The sequence below is a fragment of the Takifugu rubripes genome, chromosome 1 (assembly GCF_901000725.2).
Source record: "Takifugu rubripes chromosome 1, fTakRub1.2, whole genome shotgun sequence".
NCBI lineage: Eukaryota > Metazoa > Chordata > Actinopteri > Tetraodontiformes > Tetraodontidae > Takifugu > Takifugu rubripes.
The window spans coordinates 25128296-25146618 of record NC_042285.1 but is presented as its reverse complement, the minus strand read 5'-3'; the positions used below and the strand labels follow the sequence as shown (position 1 = coordinate 25146618).

The following is an 18323-nucleotide window of genomic DNA, read 5'->3' as shown; positions in this document are numbered from 1 at the left end:
AGGCGGCGGGCGTAGATGTGCAACGCTGGACCGCTCTGGTGTTATTTCTAACAACAAACGGTCATTTACTGCGTCCCAACCAGATGTTTGCTCAGATAAAACCAGAACGAGAAACGAGGAGGGTCGTCCGAGCGGACCTGTGCTCACATGTCTGAATCCGGCCCCCACTCCTGAACGGAGCAGAGCTGAAAAAGGCAGAACCCAGATACATCAAATCTGTCGTAACTGACGTGGAAAAGTACCAACACGAGCCATCTTTAAAGCACAAATGTTGCCGAGATCAGGCAGGTTTCCAAAAGTCTTTACAAATGTTCACGAGAACAAGAAAAAGTTCTAACTGATGTCGCCACAAAAGGTGATTAGGTTTGTGTGCAAATTAAGGTTCAACTGAATGTTGGGGGGGGGGGTTGGATTTTGCCACGTTTTGGTAAACAATCGATACACATCCTCAGACTCATGTTTAAAACTCTCTAAAGCCTTTTATTCCAGAATCTCTCCTATTATCCATCACTTAAGTCGACCACATCTGCACATCAGCCAACGCAAAGTGTTCAGTTCAACTCTCAGAACTATCGAACAGGTTCTGAGGTGAGAATGTTGACAAAAAGATCAGTAAAATAAGATGGACATAGAAGAGCTGCATTCTTCAATTCAGCGTTCCCAAATCCCCTTTTCTCACAACTGCCAGCTCCGAGGCCAAGCAAGCGTAGGGAATAGCTGTTGGATTTATGGTGCTAGTTTGTCTCATCAAAGACAAACTCTGTAAAAGATGCTTCCTCGTTTTTAACACCCAACATTCCAGGACAGGGTACTGGAGTTTGTTTTAAAGCTGTATATACATCACAAGACTGTATATACAGCTTTGGGACCTCGGGGACCCCGTATAATCCGTGGGAAAACATCTGAACATCTGGGGCGTCCGCTACGATGTTGTGGTTTGGCCGCCTACGTTCCATCAGCACTTTAAACAGCCCTTGGGGCCGACAGCAAAGCTGCTCTGTGGTGTTAGCTGTGTTTGGAGTGTCAGAGGTCACCTGTGGAGACATTAAGATGGCTCAATGACCACCCTCTGTGTAAACTGTGTCTACAGCCTGTCAGACAATTGATTTAAATATGAACTTAATTGAATTTGGTCACCGTGTCAAGCCGGCTCTCTTTTTGATCTAATGTTTGAGGGGAAAAAAAGATGCTAAACCAAAGTAAAGCATCATGGGTGTCTGTGTTGGTGGGTCCTGCAGCATATTTAAACTCGTGATAGTGTGAAGAGAAATCAAACCCAGGACCACATCACAGTCCAGGAAGGAGCCTCATGTTGCTTCTCCTCCCTGATGACAGAGCTGTAATTCTTAAACCACAAAAAGGACGGTGGATCTACCACAAGCTCACTCGCTGGGGGAAAAGTAACATGATACTGTTCAAGCTCCCCACCTGGAAGGCAAACTTTTGATGCTAGGTGTAAACATACATTGTGCAACATACCACAGGCCAGTTTTTGGAGTCTGGCAGAAAATAGAGGGCATAACAATCACAGCAGCCAGAAGGTTCTGAATAGTGTTACAGGTTATTAAAAGTAATGAGAGCAGAGAAGAAGGGGTGGGCTGCTCTCCAGCCAGAGACACACTTCACTTCAGTGTTTTGCAACACAATCTCATCAGTTTCCAGGGTGTAGAACACAAGTGGAAGAGGGCAGCGAGTTTCTGACAGCAGAGAAATCAGACATCGCCGTGTCCATAATTGGACCCCCCCCTGAGAGCAAACACGGATTCGCTGGCAGGCTGCAGGTTGGCAACCTGGAGCCAAGTCTGTGACTTCCTGTCATGAGATAAAGCAGTGTCGGGTTAGGAGGCCAGTCTGGGTCAGATCACCAACATGGTGAATACAAGCTTTTGATGAATCCCCAATATATAGAATATCATTGCTCTTTTCAAAAACCTTCAATGACTTTCCAGAACTTGCATGTATATTCCACAATCTTCAATGTAGCATGTTTTTTTTTTTTATTGTTTAATCTTCCAAGAAATTATATGATATAATATTTGGCAAAGAACTTTTAACATGGACAAACAAGTCCTTAAATGTTGATTAATTTAAGGATACATTTAAATAAGGAGTTCCAGTGGTGATACTTGTATTAGCATCGTAGCAATAGTGGGATTTTTAGATCATACTTGTAGGTTATTAACACCCACTGGGGTTTTCCTCATTAAGATCCACCCAAAAATAAATTGCAGTTGACCTCTGAACTCCAATATGAATGGCGGCTCATCTTTTAAGAAGGAGCTGGGTAACCATGGAAAACCGTTATTAAAAGGCCTATTGTGCATCCACCCTCTCCCCCACCCCCCGTGGTAAAAGGATCATGGTTAACAGTTTTTTTTTTATATAGCCTGCAAGTGCACGCTGACTTCTCTGCAATATTCCCACAGTAATCCCCCCACGTGCACGCAACTTCAGCCTACATGCCAACTGTGTCGAGGCAGCTTTTCCATTGTTGCACCTCCCATGTTTTTGCCTTTAATCTGGAATCCAAGTGAGATATAACTTAAAGATGGTGAGGCCACAGGGGGTTCTGACAGGAGATATAGATGAATGATGGACTGGGACGATATTAACGTGAGTAGCCTCCTTCCACTGGCCGATCAAGAAGAGCTGGCTGCAGATAAAGTGAAAACCAGCCGTTTTCCAGGCGATACATGATTCATATCAGGTAATCCTACGGCTCAAATGACTCATAGGTTGGTAGAATGAAGCAGAAAATGCCCAAAATAAAGTTATTGGGCATTTTCCATCTCATTCATCACTGCATCATCAGCAAAGTGAAGTTTGAAGATTGCTGTACATAAATGACTCCAGTCCAAAAGAAGGCAACAGCATATATGTCATTTCCCCAAAAGGGCTGTTACAGACATGACATATAAATGTCTGTCCGTATTTCATATCTGCTTGGGCTCTGCTTCATCAGTCCCAAAACCAGGCTCATCCTCTCGTGCCTGTCACTGCAGCGAGCCGTCAGGCAGATAGTGAAGCTGGAAAAAGACACAACCAAAGCCCCCGGTGATAAACACAGTCAGGCAGATCAGCTCAAGCTCTGAATAAGATCAGCATGAAGAGCAACAGATTCTCTCTCGTCTTAGATCAATTAGGAAAGACAGTAACAAAAAAAAAAAAAAGATTCTCGCGCAGCTGAGGTAGATGAAGTTTGCTGAGCACGGAACCTTTCGAGTCCTTAAACACACACTGGTTTCAAAAATCCCCCATAATCAGCCTACACAGAAGATTCACTCATCAGGTATATCTGACAACCTGATGACCAAACACGTGCAGCCGTGGCAGCACAAATGCATCTGAAATGGCCCAAATCCACTGACACTCGAAAGCAGCATGCAGCTAACAAACAATGCTTCGTGCACAAAGTCCACTGCAGAAGACGAGCTCACATCCGGCATAAAGCACAAAACCAGTTCGATTCTTTGAGGAAAGAAAAATGTACACAACTCCATTCTTTATATATTTCACATTTCACTTTAGTGGTGCATGCTTGGAGTTTGCTTGGCAACACATAGTTTAGTGCCTCGTATAGCAGTTGAGGTGATGACTACATTGCCCGATAATATATGTGTGTACTTAAAGAGTCAGGTCAGATGCAATTAAAAGGATAAAAGGACACATGCAGCAGCAGACAGAGTGCCTCTCATGCATGTTAAAGAGCAGCCATTCAGTTCTCAAATACCTTAAACATGCGTTTCCCCCCGTTTTTCAATAAATTGGTTCCTTGAGTGTGGGAACCGAGACCTTGTTAATGCTGTGCAGCGCGCTGGCGGGCCGGGACGGTGGGTTTATGAGCGGGAAGTGGGTGGTAAAACCAATTGGGAAAGACTTGAAAACTGGTTGAAAATGAATACAATGACGAGGATTCGTTTCAACCAGGGTTTACCTTTCTGGTTACTAACTGACAAGCACTGATACCCATCATCCTCCTCGTCCGGTAGAGCGTGGCACTCCACAGGGAGACGGCCCTCGTCCAGGAGGCTCCAGCAACTGTCCTTCAAGACTTCACAGAAACGTCGGCAAGGCAACAGCGGAACCAGAGAGCCACACTTGGGTACCAAGAGAAGACAGAAAAACCACTCCAAGCTATGGTGGCAGCGTGACTTTAAGAGCCATGCCCAGTTGTGGAGAAGTACCTGGACTTCCGCCACAGTGGTGTGGTTCAGGTAATTGGGCACGAGAAAATATTCACCTGTCACGGAGCAGAAAGGAAGAGCAGTGTCTAGCAGCAAGCATTGTGGGGATTCTCCCGGTTCTACTGAGCCCTCAGCGGTCTGGTTCAAGGTTGTTGTTGGTGTCTTGATGTGATCATTTGGCCTGGTTGTTTCTCTCTGAGTGGTTGTTGATGGCCGACCGAGGGCCAGCGGATAAACCTTAGCTACTGAGGGAACATCAGTTTTTTTATGAGCTGTTTGTAGACAGGAAATGACTGTTTTGGGTTTGTTCGACAGTGTTTGATTTGGAGAAATCAACAGCAACCCCGGGCTACTTTTTAATACCTGGTTCTGTGAAACTTCCTGTTTAGCTGCTAATTCTCCACCTGCCTGATTGTTCTGAATTAGCTGTGTAGGGTTTGCAGAATTATTACTTTCAATCGTCAGTGGTGCATCTGCACGGCTGGAGTTTTCCTGAAGAAACATCAGATGATAGCTAACAGTGGAGCTGGTGTTGTGTTTTCCATTTTCTGTGCCACTGGAATGATCTTCTCTGTGTGTGACCCTGTAGTTGCTCTGAGACTTTAACTTTATCTCATCTTCCCGAGACATTACACTACTTCTATTATCTGACCCGCTGTAATCGCCTGAGACAAGTCCTTCTTGTTGCTTTTTTTTAGAGGTTTCAGTTTCAATCCCAGATTCCCAGTTGGTTTCAGACCCTGAGCCAAATCCAGATTCAGACCTTAACCTGGACCAAAGATCTGACTCAGTGTCAGAGGCCAATTCAGGCTCAAACTCAGGTTTGACTTTTGATACATTTCCTGTTCCACTGCCAAAAGCCTTAAATAAAGATGTGCCATTACCAGGTTTACTAATGGGTGATGAAATCCCCGCAGGTTCCGGTTCTGAGCCATTTTCATTCTGCAGCTGCATTGGAGTGGTCAGCACAGGAGCCACTGTGGTCTCATTCCAAGTCTGCACGACGTTGTAGAAGTCATGTCCCTCATCAATTATCTCTGCTCTGAGCTTTGCAGAGCTCTCCGTTGGTGGATCTCCGCTATCTGCTGGACTGCCAGATCCTTCGGACTCCACTGCCGGCGTTGGGGCCAAAGTTGTGGGACCAGTCCGGGACCAAAACCAAGCATCAGTGGAGACCACCCCCAAAGCCACCAAAATATAAACTTGACTCTGGATCTTCATCTTTGTGTCTTGACCGCATCCACCCTTCTTGTTCAGGCTCCTACATCAGACATGTCCACACTGCCGCTGCACTCACACACTCTCCAGGTCTGCCTCCTCACACACACCAGTAGGCAGAAAGGAAAGAGGAGTGCCCCATTCAAAGGAGCAGGACGGGGAACAGGAGGAGGTGTGCTCCGTATTGGCTGTCGACAGTGGTTCCCCTCCCAGCTCCTCCTTCCTACTCCTTTTGTCACAGCATTGAAAAGCAATCTCTCCTGCTGACTGATACCTCAGAATTACGGCAGCGCGGCCTTTCAGCGTACAATACTGATGCTTTATGTGTTTTATAGAGAAAGGCAATTTGTTCCCCTTGGCCGCTTCCCTTTGTTAAGACAAGATAAAAAGAAACCTGCTGCTTGAGCCCTCAGAACTTAGTAGAGAGTTTGCTTTGAAATTATTCCTGCAATTCCAGACTGCAAAGCCCGGTCTGCCTTTTTTTTTTAAGATCTCATGGAGATCAGGATAGAGACAATTCTGAAGCATGACTTCATTTTTGGCCCCATTCGATTCCTTTAGAGGCACCTTCAAAACCAACATCCCTCCATTCATTGTTCAGTCGTGTTAAGACCCCGGCTTTGAGTGCTGTGTGGTTACACAGTAATCCAGGCTCTCCTTTCTTGTTCAGACTGGTTCCTGGTGCTGCCTCGTGCAAAGCGGCTGACAGAGACCCCCAGCAAATGGGAGCTTAGTGATAAAAGGAAAAAGGAGGTTTGTGCGAGTGTCTCTCAGAGGAAGGGGGCTTTATAGTAAACGGAAGTGTTTTTGTGCATGTGACCCCGGCTGTTGACAGAAAGAAACTCCCGTTATTGATGACGAGCGTGGCGCTCCCCCTACGCATTCAGGCACATTAACGTCTGGACGTGCGTTTGAAAACTTTACCCTGTGTCCATCTGTCACGGTTTGGGGTCAGAGATGATCCTTTTGACCCCTTGTCTGTGAGATTATGTTCGTTTGGTCTAACAAACGGGGAACACGAATGCTACAGTGGAGCAAAACGGCTTCGCGCCAGTGAAAGAAGTGTGTTGTATGTTTCAGGCCAAGAACTTGTGATCGTCTTCAGCTGATCTTCTGGTGTGTTTTTATCCCTCTGGCCATATAAGCAGCCACAAATGACGTACGGCTAGCTAGCTAAGCCCTCTGGGCAAGACGTTTACAATCTTACAGGAACTGTTCACTCTCAAGCCGTCAAAACGAGACACTTTAATTACACCCAGAGACAAAGAGGATATTTTCACAATGATGCAAAGCAAAAGAATATCGTTAATGCTCCCGAGCCATCAAACAGCGACAAGAACAACCAACACAATCTTTAGTCAGGCGGTAAACTAAAATAAACAGAGGGGTGGGTTAACAAATCTTCTCAGGTCATAAACTCCGTCATGGACTTGTAATCATTAGCTTAACATCAGTTAAACCCGGCAAAGTTAAAAATGGGTTCCATGACTTTTGGCGATTTTTGTTTTCATTGTTTTGATTTGGAAACACATTATAAGAAACAATAAGAATCAATAACTCAAACCAGAGATTCCAATGTCTGAACTGCATCAAGTGATTCTCATCAAAATGTTGTTATTCCCAAGGCAACAAATTAGCCGGTGATGATATCTGAGTTTCTCACACACACCCACACACACACACCCACACCCACAGTACAGCCTGCCAAAAGATATGGGTGGCCATGGATAATGGATACACCTGCACATTGGATCATCCCATTTTAGGGGAATTCTGACAAGGACAAGACAAAGTTGCACTTCATGAAACCTGGAAATGTTCCATTTTTTAAAAATGAAAGTAGGTTTTTCAGCAATTTAGCAAAGCTATCAATGTGTCTTGAAGAGAATTTAACCACTTTTTATGTCTGCTTGTGCCTGAACGTCCCAACGAACCACTTCCAGAGTTCCCCGAGTTAATGCGAAACATGCTACTGGCTAAACATATTAGGGAACATATTATAGAGCGGCAGCTTTCCCTTTCTGCTGACTTTGTTCTTAAAGGTTTAAGAGCAGCTCTCGTTCTGGTCACCTGTTGCCAAACCTCTGCCCGCTGACACAGGACCATAACCTCAGCAGGTTCGCTCGTAATCTTCATGGCCGCTCCGACCGCGTCAGAAAGAAGAGACAGCACTGATGAAGCTCCATTTACCCCCAACTGTGGCGGCAGAAAACTCAAACAATTTTAAACATTTATTAATAAGCGGTTTTACTACTTTTGGCAAAGGTGAGCATGCACGTTTGAAACTTTCGCTTCACCTAAGACAGGGAAACAATGGTCAGATTGGTCATGTGGGGGATTTTCTAAAATAAATTAAACAATCGCTTTAATTCCAAGCGTTTGTAAATATTACAATTGACAGTCACGACACGGTTCTGTGACCTGTGCGACCTGGAGCCATTTGAGTGGGGTGAAATGAAATTCCAGGGATCCCCGACATCTGTCCTCACAATCTGCAGACAAAAGCATGAAACCTAAGACACAGGAGTGAGGCTGGGGGCTCAGGCCATCAACAAGAGGATGAATGATCGCCTAATTACAACACCAACAAAACCCCCTGAACTAAAGCCACGAGGGGCCAAAAGCGACCAATTACCCGACACCTCACTGCAGGATTCTGTGCTATATGGTCTGTCATGCAGATACTGATTTTCAATGCCTATTCTCTGCTGAATACGGCAATTTTGAAAAGTGTTTAACAGGAGGAAATGCGAATTGTTCTGTGAAGAGGGTGGGACCATGCAATTTTAGCTAAACAACCACATTCCAGATCAAATCTGATGCCCTTCTTAGCAGGGACCAGATCGGAAAATAAAAGGAATGTGAAGGTGAATAAGACGACGTCACTCCTCAGAGTAAGCCTAGTCTGACCTCAAGTGTGGCTGCTGCACAAACAGAGGCAGAATAGGAGGCGCACAGGTTGACCACACACAAACTGTTTGTTCTGCGTAGGCCGCCGAGCAGCGAAGGGCCTTTTGGCAGCACCTCCACTCCTGTTGTTTCAGTTTCGACAACCTCTCGCTGTATGTCTCAGAATTTAAACGCCGGCTGAGCCGAGACTCTAAAGCAAAAACCTTAAAATGACACATGGGACATCGTCAGACCCACCCATGTCTCTAATCCATGAACACACAGACACACACACAGACACACACACAAGGCTTCAGTTTCTCCTCATGCTTCTGTAAAATCCTGTTTACTAAATTCTGGACGTTACAGAACCGACGCACGGGAGACTCAGGTGACTTGTGCTGACCTGAAGTTCACTGATCAGACCCATTTGTACCCAGAGGTATCTGAGGAGTAAGGACCGTCCCTGACCGTGCACGGCCCCAGCCACTCTGTCTTTAACTGCCCCAGAGAATGTTAACCTTGGAGACGACAGAATCATCCAGCCTGTTTGTCCCTCCACCACTGCTTTGGCTATGGAAGGAATGGAAAACAAGATATGGTCACTGAGAGCTCTGAAGCTACTTCAGGACAGTAAAGGACAATCTATCGCACAATTTAGGAATTAAGGAGTCATCTTTTTCTTCACACCTGTCTCAGATGAGCTACAGAGAGAACAGCTCACTCTGAATCAGCCGCTCGTGTACAAACCCCATCTACATCAGCATAGATACTCAGATCCTCAGACCATGTGGATTCGGTTTCCCTGGGCAACCAGATGCAACACAGACTTGTAAAATCTAACTTTCTTAAAGGCTCAATGGATTGTTCATAATCAAGGACTTTTTCCCACAAATTTTTCTGTCTATAACAAGTTAATTTCCTGCCAGTTATGAGATGCCATCATTAGTCTGTATTTATTCTTTTTTTGATTGTACTTGAATTAATTTTAACTAAACACAGTTGCAGTAATTCAAGATTCCTTTTAAAACTATTACTTGAAAATCAAGATCAACGGATGGAACAGGGATTAAAATGGAAGCCAATTAGGAGCCAGCAGAGAACAGCACGTTTCTGACGTACGTATATTCTGAGTTACATCCACTTGACATCAAATGATTCTTCTATTCTGTCTTAACTGTCTCACAGCCCCAAAATAAGACATGGGGGTGGGGTCCTTTGTGTGAAGCGGCAAATTGAATGGAGGTCAGAAGGTCAGAGCTGTGAAATTGGAAGGGACAGGGGTCCCATTTCCCACTGATCACCGTCCCACGGTGCTCTTTAGGAGCCCGTTGTGAATGAAGAGACTTGTGTCCGGTCTCGACAGCGCAGCTGGTGACTTAGCCTGGCAAAAAATTCTTCACTCCACTGTCCACTGACAGTGTGATTGAGCGAAGAAACAAAGACAGAACAGACAGATGACTGGATGTACAGTCAGTTGGCTTTAAAGACGTGATGCAATCTGGATTTTATTATGTATAATATGCACCTTTAGCAATCTGCCAGGTGTAAAGAGTGAATTTATGTTAAACTTTGCTAGAGACGTTGCCATGCTTTTATCATAATCCGATGTAACAATTTTTAGCTTTTTATTAACTGAACGATTCATGCATTTCTTTTAAAACGAGGCGCTATAAGAATTGAAGTTTTGAACAAAATAACCAACCATCACATCCACTGCAAACTGTGGAGACAGCCAGATAAAACCCTGCAGGGGTCTTTAGTCTTGCTCAGACAAGCACAATCGGCTCGGCTGTCACTCTGAATAAGACACATTCCAGGACAAGAGGAGAATATGTTTCCTGTGGTGGCCAAACAGCAACTACAGTATAGCAGAGGGGGGTGGAGGTAATGGGGAGCAACTGTGTTTCAACACCTTTAATGTGCTGAACAAATGTAATTATCTGAGAAAACACACTTAATGCGGCTTCAAAGCCAGCAGTCAATGCTGGTATATTCACAGCACCCTGAGAAGATGGTAACTTCTGTATACCGTCTACTTAGTTTAAAGACACCGTGAAATTCCCCTGCCGAGCGATGACGCGTTGGTTCCTGTGTTGATTCTCGGGCTGGAGATCTAATCAAACCCCCGTGAAATGTGCATGTTTTGGGAACCGCTACCCATGAACCAGCTGGTACATTAACTACATGTAAATAAACTAGAAATGATGCTTTGTTGTTACCTTTTCAGGTCATATCTCATAAGAGCTGATGGGTTTGCAGGCAATGACCAAAGAATGTTTAATAAAAGATACATGGACAATATTTGAACGTGTAATAACACCTGTATTGTGCTTTTATGCCGCTAGAACTGTAATGAGAGAGGGATCTGAACTAATGACAGACAGATTTAACTGCCACAAACACACAGTGCAGAAATCTCTGTTATTGTCTTCTCATAAAGGCTTATAAAATTCGCTTTACATGCTTAAGTTATTACATTCCTTGGCTTGTTAACAGATGTTCTATTACAACTTTCGTTATTACCATTTATCACTGCTGTATAATGATCACCTTGGGAAGAGTTCCATTACAGAGTTGAAAGGGAGGAATGTTTCCACTGTTCTTCACAGCCCTCAGGATATGGCTACAGCTGCTTGACAAAAACAAGCAACAAGCGGCGCAGGAAAATCTGATAAGCCTCACATCACCTCACCTCCCACAGCACTCGGGGGGAAATGTCTCCCTCTAGTGCGCATATGTTGAACTGCAGGCCAAAGATCAACGAGTGTCACGGCACAATGTTTCGAGTTAATAAATCCAAATGAAGCCATTGTAAAAAGTAAATTAATAAAACCATGCGTTTAGTCATTTAAAATGTTTTATCTACCCTTACTCTTTTAATTGAGCGCCTTCTAAAGTACATCTATGATCAGCACATTCCACAGAGTGACAGAAAATAAGTTGGACCGCTCTATAAATTACTTTATTGCATCATAGAAATCAAGTCATGCATCACAAGTTCACCAGTTCTGCTAAAACACACAGCTTTGCACATTTATTCCCACTCAGCCATAGGCTCACTTTGCAGGCACCCCGTCCCAACAAAAACACACCTGCGGAAAATCAAACACAAAATTCACACAAAACAGCGAGGGCTGTCGACACAGCAAGTCAGATCATGGCAGATAAGACACGTTTCCCCTGTACTCTTTTGTCAAAGGTTTTGAAAAGTGTCTGTTTCACTGAATGATGTCATGAAGCTGCAAGGTGAGACAATGGCGGCCAGATCCCTGCTTTAATGTGACGCTCTTAAAGGTAAGAGCCGCATTACAAGGCGCTTGTTTTCATCGGCAGATGATGAGCCAACGCAGCTGTGCCCCCGATATCACAGAAACCACAAACATGTAAACACTCATTACCTTTTGTGAATATTGTCCAGGAAACTATTGGCTGTTTAACATTGCATGAGGGTTCTCACAAGATGTATGGTTAGATTATAAAATTAGTACTGATGCTAAAGTAAACGTTTTGCTACTAAAGCACGTCACTGTTGGTAATATATATGTGCCAAAATGTACACACGTGCTCATCAAAGTGCGTTTATCGTCTCGGCCAGCAGAGGGCGCTAATATTACTGCTGGGTTTATGGTGGGATTGAGTCAGTGGGGCGCTGACCTCTCTCCTTACACACTACAGCACTTCTGTCACAACAGCGTCAGCATGCACACACATGCACATCACTCACCGAAGAAAAAGAATCAAAGCTGAGACAGGCGGGGCTGACTGACATGATGACAAAGTGCGTTCAGGCTGCAACCGGAAAAAGAAGCTAAATATTTTCTTACTGTAACCTATAGAACCATGTGAAACACGGATATGTGGGACCACCTTCTGTAGATCTACTGTCAATTAACAGTCTTTGCTTTGCAATTTCAAATGATCAATTACATGTTTATTTATAAAAAAAAATACAGCAATCACATTTGCAAGAAAACTCACTCTGATTCAATTTCAGGAAGTTTTTTTTTTTTTTTTAAATTAGGTTAAAAAGTTCTGTTAAAATTATTTTGTTAAAATTAGTTTAAAGATAGTGTCAAAATCTTGACTCGTAAATCACAGGTTACCTGTCCAGACCAGCACCAAATAGTTTCCAAAGGCCTTTTCCAGTTTTTTTAAGTCATTTTTTTAATTGGCAAAACTAATTAAAAATGGGGGAAAAAAAGATCATGTTCGCTCAATACAAACAAACCAGACATTCAAGAAGTGCCAAAAAGAGACACTGAGTGAACTTGAAGCGCCAAGGGTTGTCCCGGCCTGACAAATCATTTACCTGTTCACAAAGACCCGAAATCGGAATGAAGAAAAAAAAAAGAGAGGAGAGGAGAGGAAGACTCTCCCACACCTGGAATTCAGACACTCTGCTTGGCTAATATCAGCAGGGTCATGGGGTTGCTGGTTCACAAATGTTCTACTCAGGTTAGTTAAAAAATTAACCACTGAATATAAGTTGACTCCTATAAAACTTCAAAGCACCAGTCTTCTGTCCAGGCCCGCTGAGGAGCACTGATGGCATTATTAGTGATTTATTTGCTACAAATAAAGAAAACCCTGTCTGGAGTCTACTTACGGAAGCGGGTCATTAGCCAGAACCAGCTGGCTGCAGGTCAGTGAATACGACCGTCATGCCCGGAGGGTTCAAATCTAACGTCCAAAAGCAGCTGGTGAGAGGTGGATTGGGGAAATAAATGAGGGACAGCATCATGTTTTCTCTTGAAATTTTGTGTCCTTGTACAAGGTGCTAATGATAAATGACCGTGAGGGTCGTCCCTGGTTAAACCACTGTGCTCAAGGTTGCCTTCACTTTTGTTTTCATGCTTTTATTGTCCAGATTTCATTGCTTTCTCTGGTTGAATACCAGTTGGTGACTCTGGAGGGGTGAGAAGAGGAATTGAAGATAGCAGCTGTTTCCCTGACACCATCTACCACAACACAAGTCTCAACTTTTCCTTCCTGAAACAAACGTGGGAAAAAAAGCCAGAGGGGAAAGAAAGCCCTGTGGAGGAAGGAGCTACAGGCACAGATGCCCTTTCCATTTATTTCAGCAGTTCAAATGCCCGTGGGGCAGCTGCAGCGCTGCATTTAACAAGGACCCGCTGGTGGTGACAACACGCTCGTCCACCTCACTTCCCAAAAAGGTGAAGGATCCATAACCGGATGGACTGAAAAAAAGAAGAAATTATCCAGAACTATGAGAGCAAAACATCCCTGACCTCCTTTAAATCACCCCCTCCCCTCCCCCACCGACCTCTCCGAGTAATGTACACACTGCACTCCTCCCCTGAGGATTTCTTCCTGAGCATATTTATTTTTGTTGCTTTTATTTGTTCCCACATGACATCATGTGCAACGAATATCGGTTATGAGAATTTTTTTCGATGGCGACTTCTTAAAATAATTCAATTAGTCATGAATATACAGACTTTGATGGACACTTTACTTAATAAGTATAGGGGGAATGTCTTAAATTGTTACTTTCTGATCCTTGCATTCATATTGACATAAAAGATCATTTTACAAAAACAATCGAAGCCACAGTTGTTGCCGTAGCATCAATATGCTAGTGTATCATTAAAAATGTAATATCTGATTGAGTAGACTATTTTCCTAGGAGACGGAAGGACGCAATATTGTGGAACAGGCAACAATAACAATAATAAACGGTCCTGTGGTTGATGGGCAGGGCTGTTTCGCATTAGTTAGTCTGACCCAGAGCATGTGGCTCTGTGAATATCTTGTGTTTGATATGCTGAGTGCCGCATGAACGCACCATTAACACGATAACCAAAATATTCTATTGTTGCAGCCAGATTGACTTTCATGTGGGATTGTGGCTCCACGTCCAAAATGGGTAATTGCGCCGTCTGCCCACATGGTTAAAGAGTTTCCTGTCAGCCTGGTTCTGCACTCTTGCGCAATAATGATCCACATTGGCCACTGTCATCTCTGCCAGGGATGCAGAGGCACAAGATGGGTTCGGGTCATAAATGCCGCCAGAACTACGCGGAGTTGTGACTGTCGGGTCATGCGTGAGCGACGGCGAGGATCAATCGATGCGAAGCACCTCCACAGATGCTAAATCACCCTCACGATCTCAGACTCTGTTTATTTCCGCTCGCTGACTCACAGCAAAAAGGGTTCAGATCTGTTGCCTTTAGGGTGAGTCAGGATAACCAGAGGAAAATTCTCTTATTTACTAACAGATGGAGGGAAAATCCAGACAACTAAGACCTTCCTGAGAGAAAGATCTTTAAACCCGGGCAAACCTTCCGGCCTCAGAGGTACCAGAGCTACACCATGCATCATCATTTCCTGTTTGACCATAAAGAACAGACCCAGAGATGGGAAAATGCATTTAGAATACAAAAATATGTTCCTTTTAAATCTGTTACTCCGGTAAAAACAGCTTATGAATGTCACTTCATGATGTAAAATCAACTCCTGATCTTGGAACAGTCGGGCAGTTACCAAAAATGGAGGCACTCGGAATAAAGTGGCAGTAATTCCCAAGGAGTAAGAGCTAAATATTTGGAAAACCCATCAGCTTGAAGCTTAGATAAACAGAGGCCTGATTGAAAATATGGATAGCTTCTCACCTAGACAGAAATCCCGGTTTAATTCCAGCCAGCCCACTCACTCTGGCACTTTATCTTTAAATGAGGGAAGCATGTGTTTAAACATTCAGAGGTCCCAAGACTCTGGACATTATAGCAGCATTCTGCCAATAAAAGAGTCAGTTTTCAAGGCTTCACCCAGCCAAACATCCATCAAATGATCGACGGAGGGTATAAAGGTTAATTAAATGTAATGTCATTTAATGCAAATTAAATTGTAATTTATTTTACACGACTGCAAGAGGGAATCCTCATTTTGAACCAAAGCGACTTCCTTAAATCGTAGGAATTTATTCAATTGACCAAAAGGTCTTTTTTTTTTTTAAATCATTCAAGTGTGTTTCAGTGTTGTAGCGAGAAAGACTGGAGCTGCAGTGTGTGTATGACTAATGTCCTAGAGGGAAAGATTACAGAACACAGGGAACAGCCAGAGGCTCGGCCCAGAGCCCTGAAATAGACAAAGCATTCAGCACTTCCAGAGCCGTTCCCAACACATGCAGAAGGCGTTCCTCAAAAAAGGTGCATCGACGATCAGGAGTCGGATGGAAAGAAAGGAGCATTTGTGAGCTCAGGAGAACATCAGCTCCATAATCTACCTTGGGCAAAGAGTCTGTGCAAACGAAAGCTGCCGTGCAAGACGAGACAATTCCCGCATGCAAAGGCAGCTGTAATGAAACCCTATAAAAGTGCCGACTCATCAGCCTGAGCGGCAGCACTCACACACCTTTGTGGTGCCAGGACCAGAATATGATGGAAACTGTCAGGATGATGGCAACTGTTGCTTCTGAAATACCTTCAATGGCCTCAGTCCTTTAATTGTCCCGTTTCACTTTCCCCTGTTTTATGGTCCTGGTCACATGATCCATGTGTAGCCTTTGAACCGTTAAAGTGCCCCATTCAGATATTACAACACTGATATTTTTTGACGCAGTTTCACAGATTATAGAGATAAAAAAAACATGAAAGTGACCCAAAGGGAGATAGAAGATGACCTCTCCCTCATTAGGAAATTCTGCTTCTATGAATCACATCACTGTGCCACACCCAAAGCTGCTGTTTGCACCAGGACGCCTGGTGCAGCATCGGAATGGGACTTGGCCGGTGCAGCAGGACACGCGGGAGAGATCCCACTTCCTTCAGCCCCACTGTTGTTGAGTAATACATTTTTGCTGTTTAACCTTGTAAATGGGGGGCAGAGGGGGGAGCGGTTGTGGAACAATCGTATCTGATGTGATGTGTTCAATTATCTTCAACAATTGCCCTTTCCATTGCTCCAGTAACCAATCAAGCCCACCCTGTGTACATGTCTCATATTCTCCTCTTTATGATCAATGTGTTTATTTAAAAAGCACATTTGTGGCTCTTTTTCATTCAACATTGAAGAAATCAAAGAGGTACATTGGACAGGAAAACTGAGCATCCGGGGGAGTTTATTTTCACAATAATGAAAGGGGCTTCTTCCCATGGGCAACCTGCTGTCCGTCTTTGGTTACGTCAATGTCAGCCATGATTGCTTAGAGTTTAAGCCCCAGGAGACATTTGATAAAAATAAAAACAAATAAGTTGCCAACGAGGCCAAGTGTCAGAAACACTGGACACACATTTCCCATAATCTCTCCAATATAAAATCCTTTCATTCCATTCTTGTAAACACTGTCTGATTCACTGCATTATAAATTGGGCATGAGGGTTATTTTCTCATACTTAATGATAATTTCACAGGCCAGTCTGTACTAACCCTGACTAACTGACCCTTCATGTATACAGTTGCTGGAATGTCCCTTCAACACTAAGTGTGCTTGTGTGTGTGTGTGTGTGTGTGTGTGTTAAATATAAACTCAGCAGAAAAATGCTATAAATGGAGTCGTGTTTACAGGCTCTCAGACCTACGCAATAATCAAGGAAATGGGGGGAAATTAATCAAACAGAATGAGACTGACTGAAGCAACAAACAAAAAGGGCAGCACATCTCCCTTCAGTGTAGAGCTTCCAGTAATGTTCATTTCTTTTTGACTCATAGCCCTCACCCACGACTCCCACCCCCAAACTGAAAACATTCCTACTTAAATGATCGCACTGGAACAAAAGACCCTTTTAACAAAAAAAAAAAAGAAGACAAAAGAGTAGTTGGCATTCCGATCATGTTGGTTCAGGTTTGGAATACCAATATAGTGCATGTCAAAGAGCAACGGCGGGGGCTCCAAAAGTGTCGCCCCAGGGAGGGCTGTGGTTTTTGCGTGGTCACTGGAAGAGAGCGGACTTTCCTACCACCTACAGCCTCCTGGAAACCAGATTCACCTCCCCTGTTGGCCACATAGCATCTGTTTGTCCTTCCAACAACAACGTTATTTTTTTCTTCTGGCCTGATTCATTAAGATTGGGAATATTGGCGAGGGGTTCGTCATGGCAAAGGCCTTTCTGTACGGAAGGGTGAACTTCAGTCGAGGGGGAGTCACGGAATCAAGCCTGTGATTAATAAAACATGATGATTTCTCTGGGATTTGGGGGCGAGAGGGAGGGGGGAAGACGGAGGCGTTTTCAAACCACATGCGGCTCACTTTATATCCCTCATATTTCTGCGGCGCACGTTAAAAAGTGCAGCCGACATTGGAGGAGGAGGGAGCGAGACCGTGGCGGCGCGCCGGCTGCAAGACACTGAACAGCGCAAGTAGAATAATATAACTGGCTGCGATCATTTCAACAGATGTACAGGGATTTCCTTCAACATAATTGTGCATCCTTCATGTTGTCAAACAGCTGCAAACGAGACGCTGTTCAGACTTTCACGGACTCTTTAAGCTATACACGTGAATCTGTTACAACAGTCATTATTATTCACACCAAGCTGTGTGGTTAGCCTCTAATTTTCCAATAAATGCATCTTTAAGCCCCGTCTGCTCTGAAACCTGGAATGTTCTGTCAAACAAAGACTCTTCTGCTTCTGAAAGAGAGCCGAAACACGATGAGGCATCTCGAACGGCCACAATTACCTCTGGATACCATTGTACCCCTGTAACGTGAGGCCGCTCCTCCCCGTCAAAGGTTGGGGTGTAAGTAGTCCCATTTGGAACACAAGCAGACACCCTAGCAGAGCCTCCCCGACCCCGTGACATCACCTCCACTTACAGACGGTCAGTCGGTTATCCAACCACTCACTCTGGCTTATTGTAGAGGTTGTAGGTCAAACTAAACACTATGATTTTGTTGCCGTTGTGCAACGCCCATCAGTTTTGCCCCTTTCCTCAAACATACCAAGTGCGTCATCGCCTACGGTAAGACGCGCGACCACCAACCCTCAAACACTGCAATACAATAACAATCGGGAAATCTGGATTTTTTTATTTCTCAAGGCATCCAAATATAAAATTTACCCTGACCT

General features: G+C 44.1%; 1 protein-coding gene across 6 annotated transcripts in view; it reads right to left on the bottom strand.

Annotated features, from left to right (window-relative positions):
- Window positions 1–18323, bottom strand: part of col18a1a (collagen type XVIII alpha 1 chain a) — a 50709-nt gene that overhangs the window by 18400 nt on the left and 13986 nt on the right. For 5 of the 6 annotated variants that reach the window (XM_011612198.2, XM_029833608.1, XM_011612203.2 and 2 more), the window contains exon 1: window positions 5069–5534. The exons of the other annotated variant lie outside the window; for it this stretch is intronic. In XM_011612198.2, the coding sequence (XP_011610500.2) occupies window positions 5069–5405 (337 nt within the window). In that variant the 5' untranslated portion in view covers window positions 5406–5534. Of the gene's footprint in view, window positions 1–5068; window positions 5535–18323 lie in introns of those variants that run through there. 6 annotated transcript variants of the gene reach the window in all.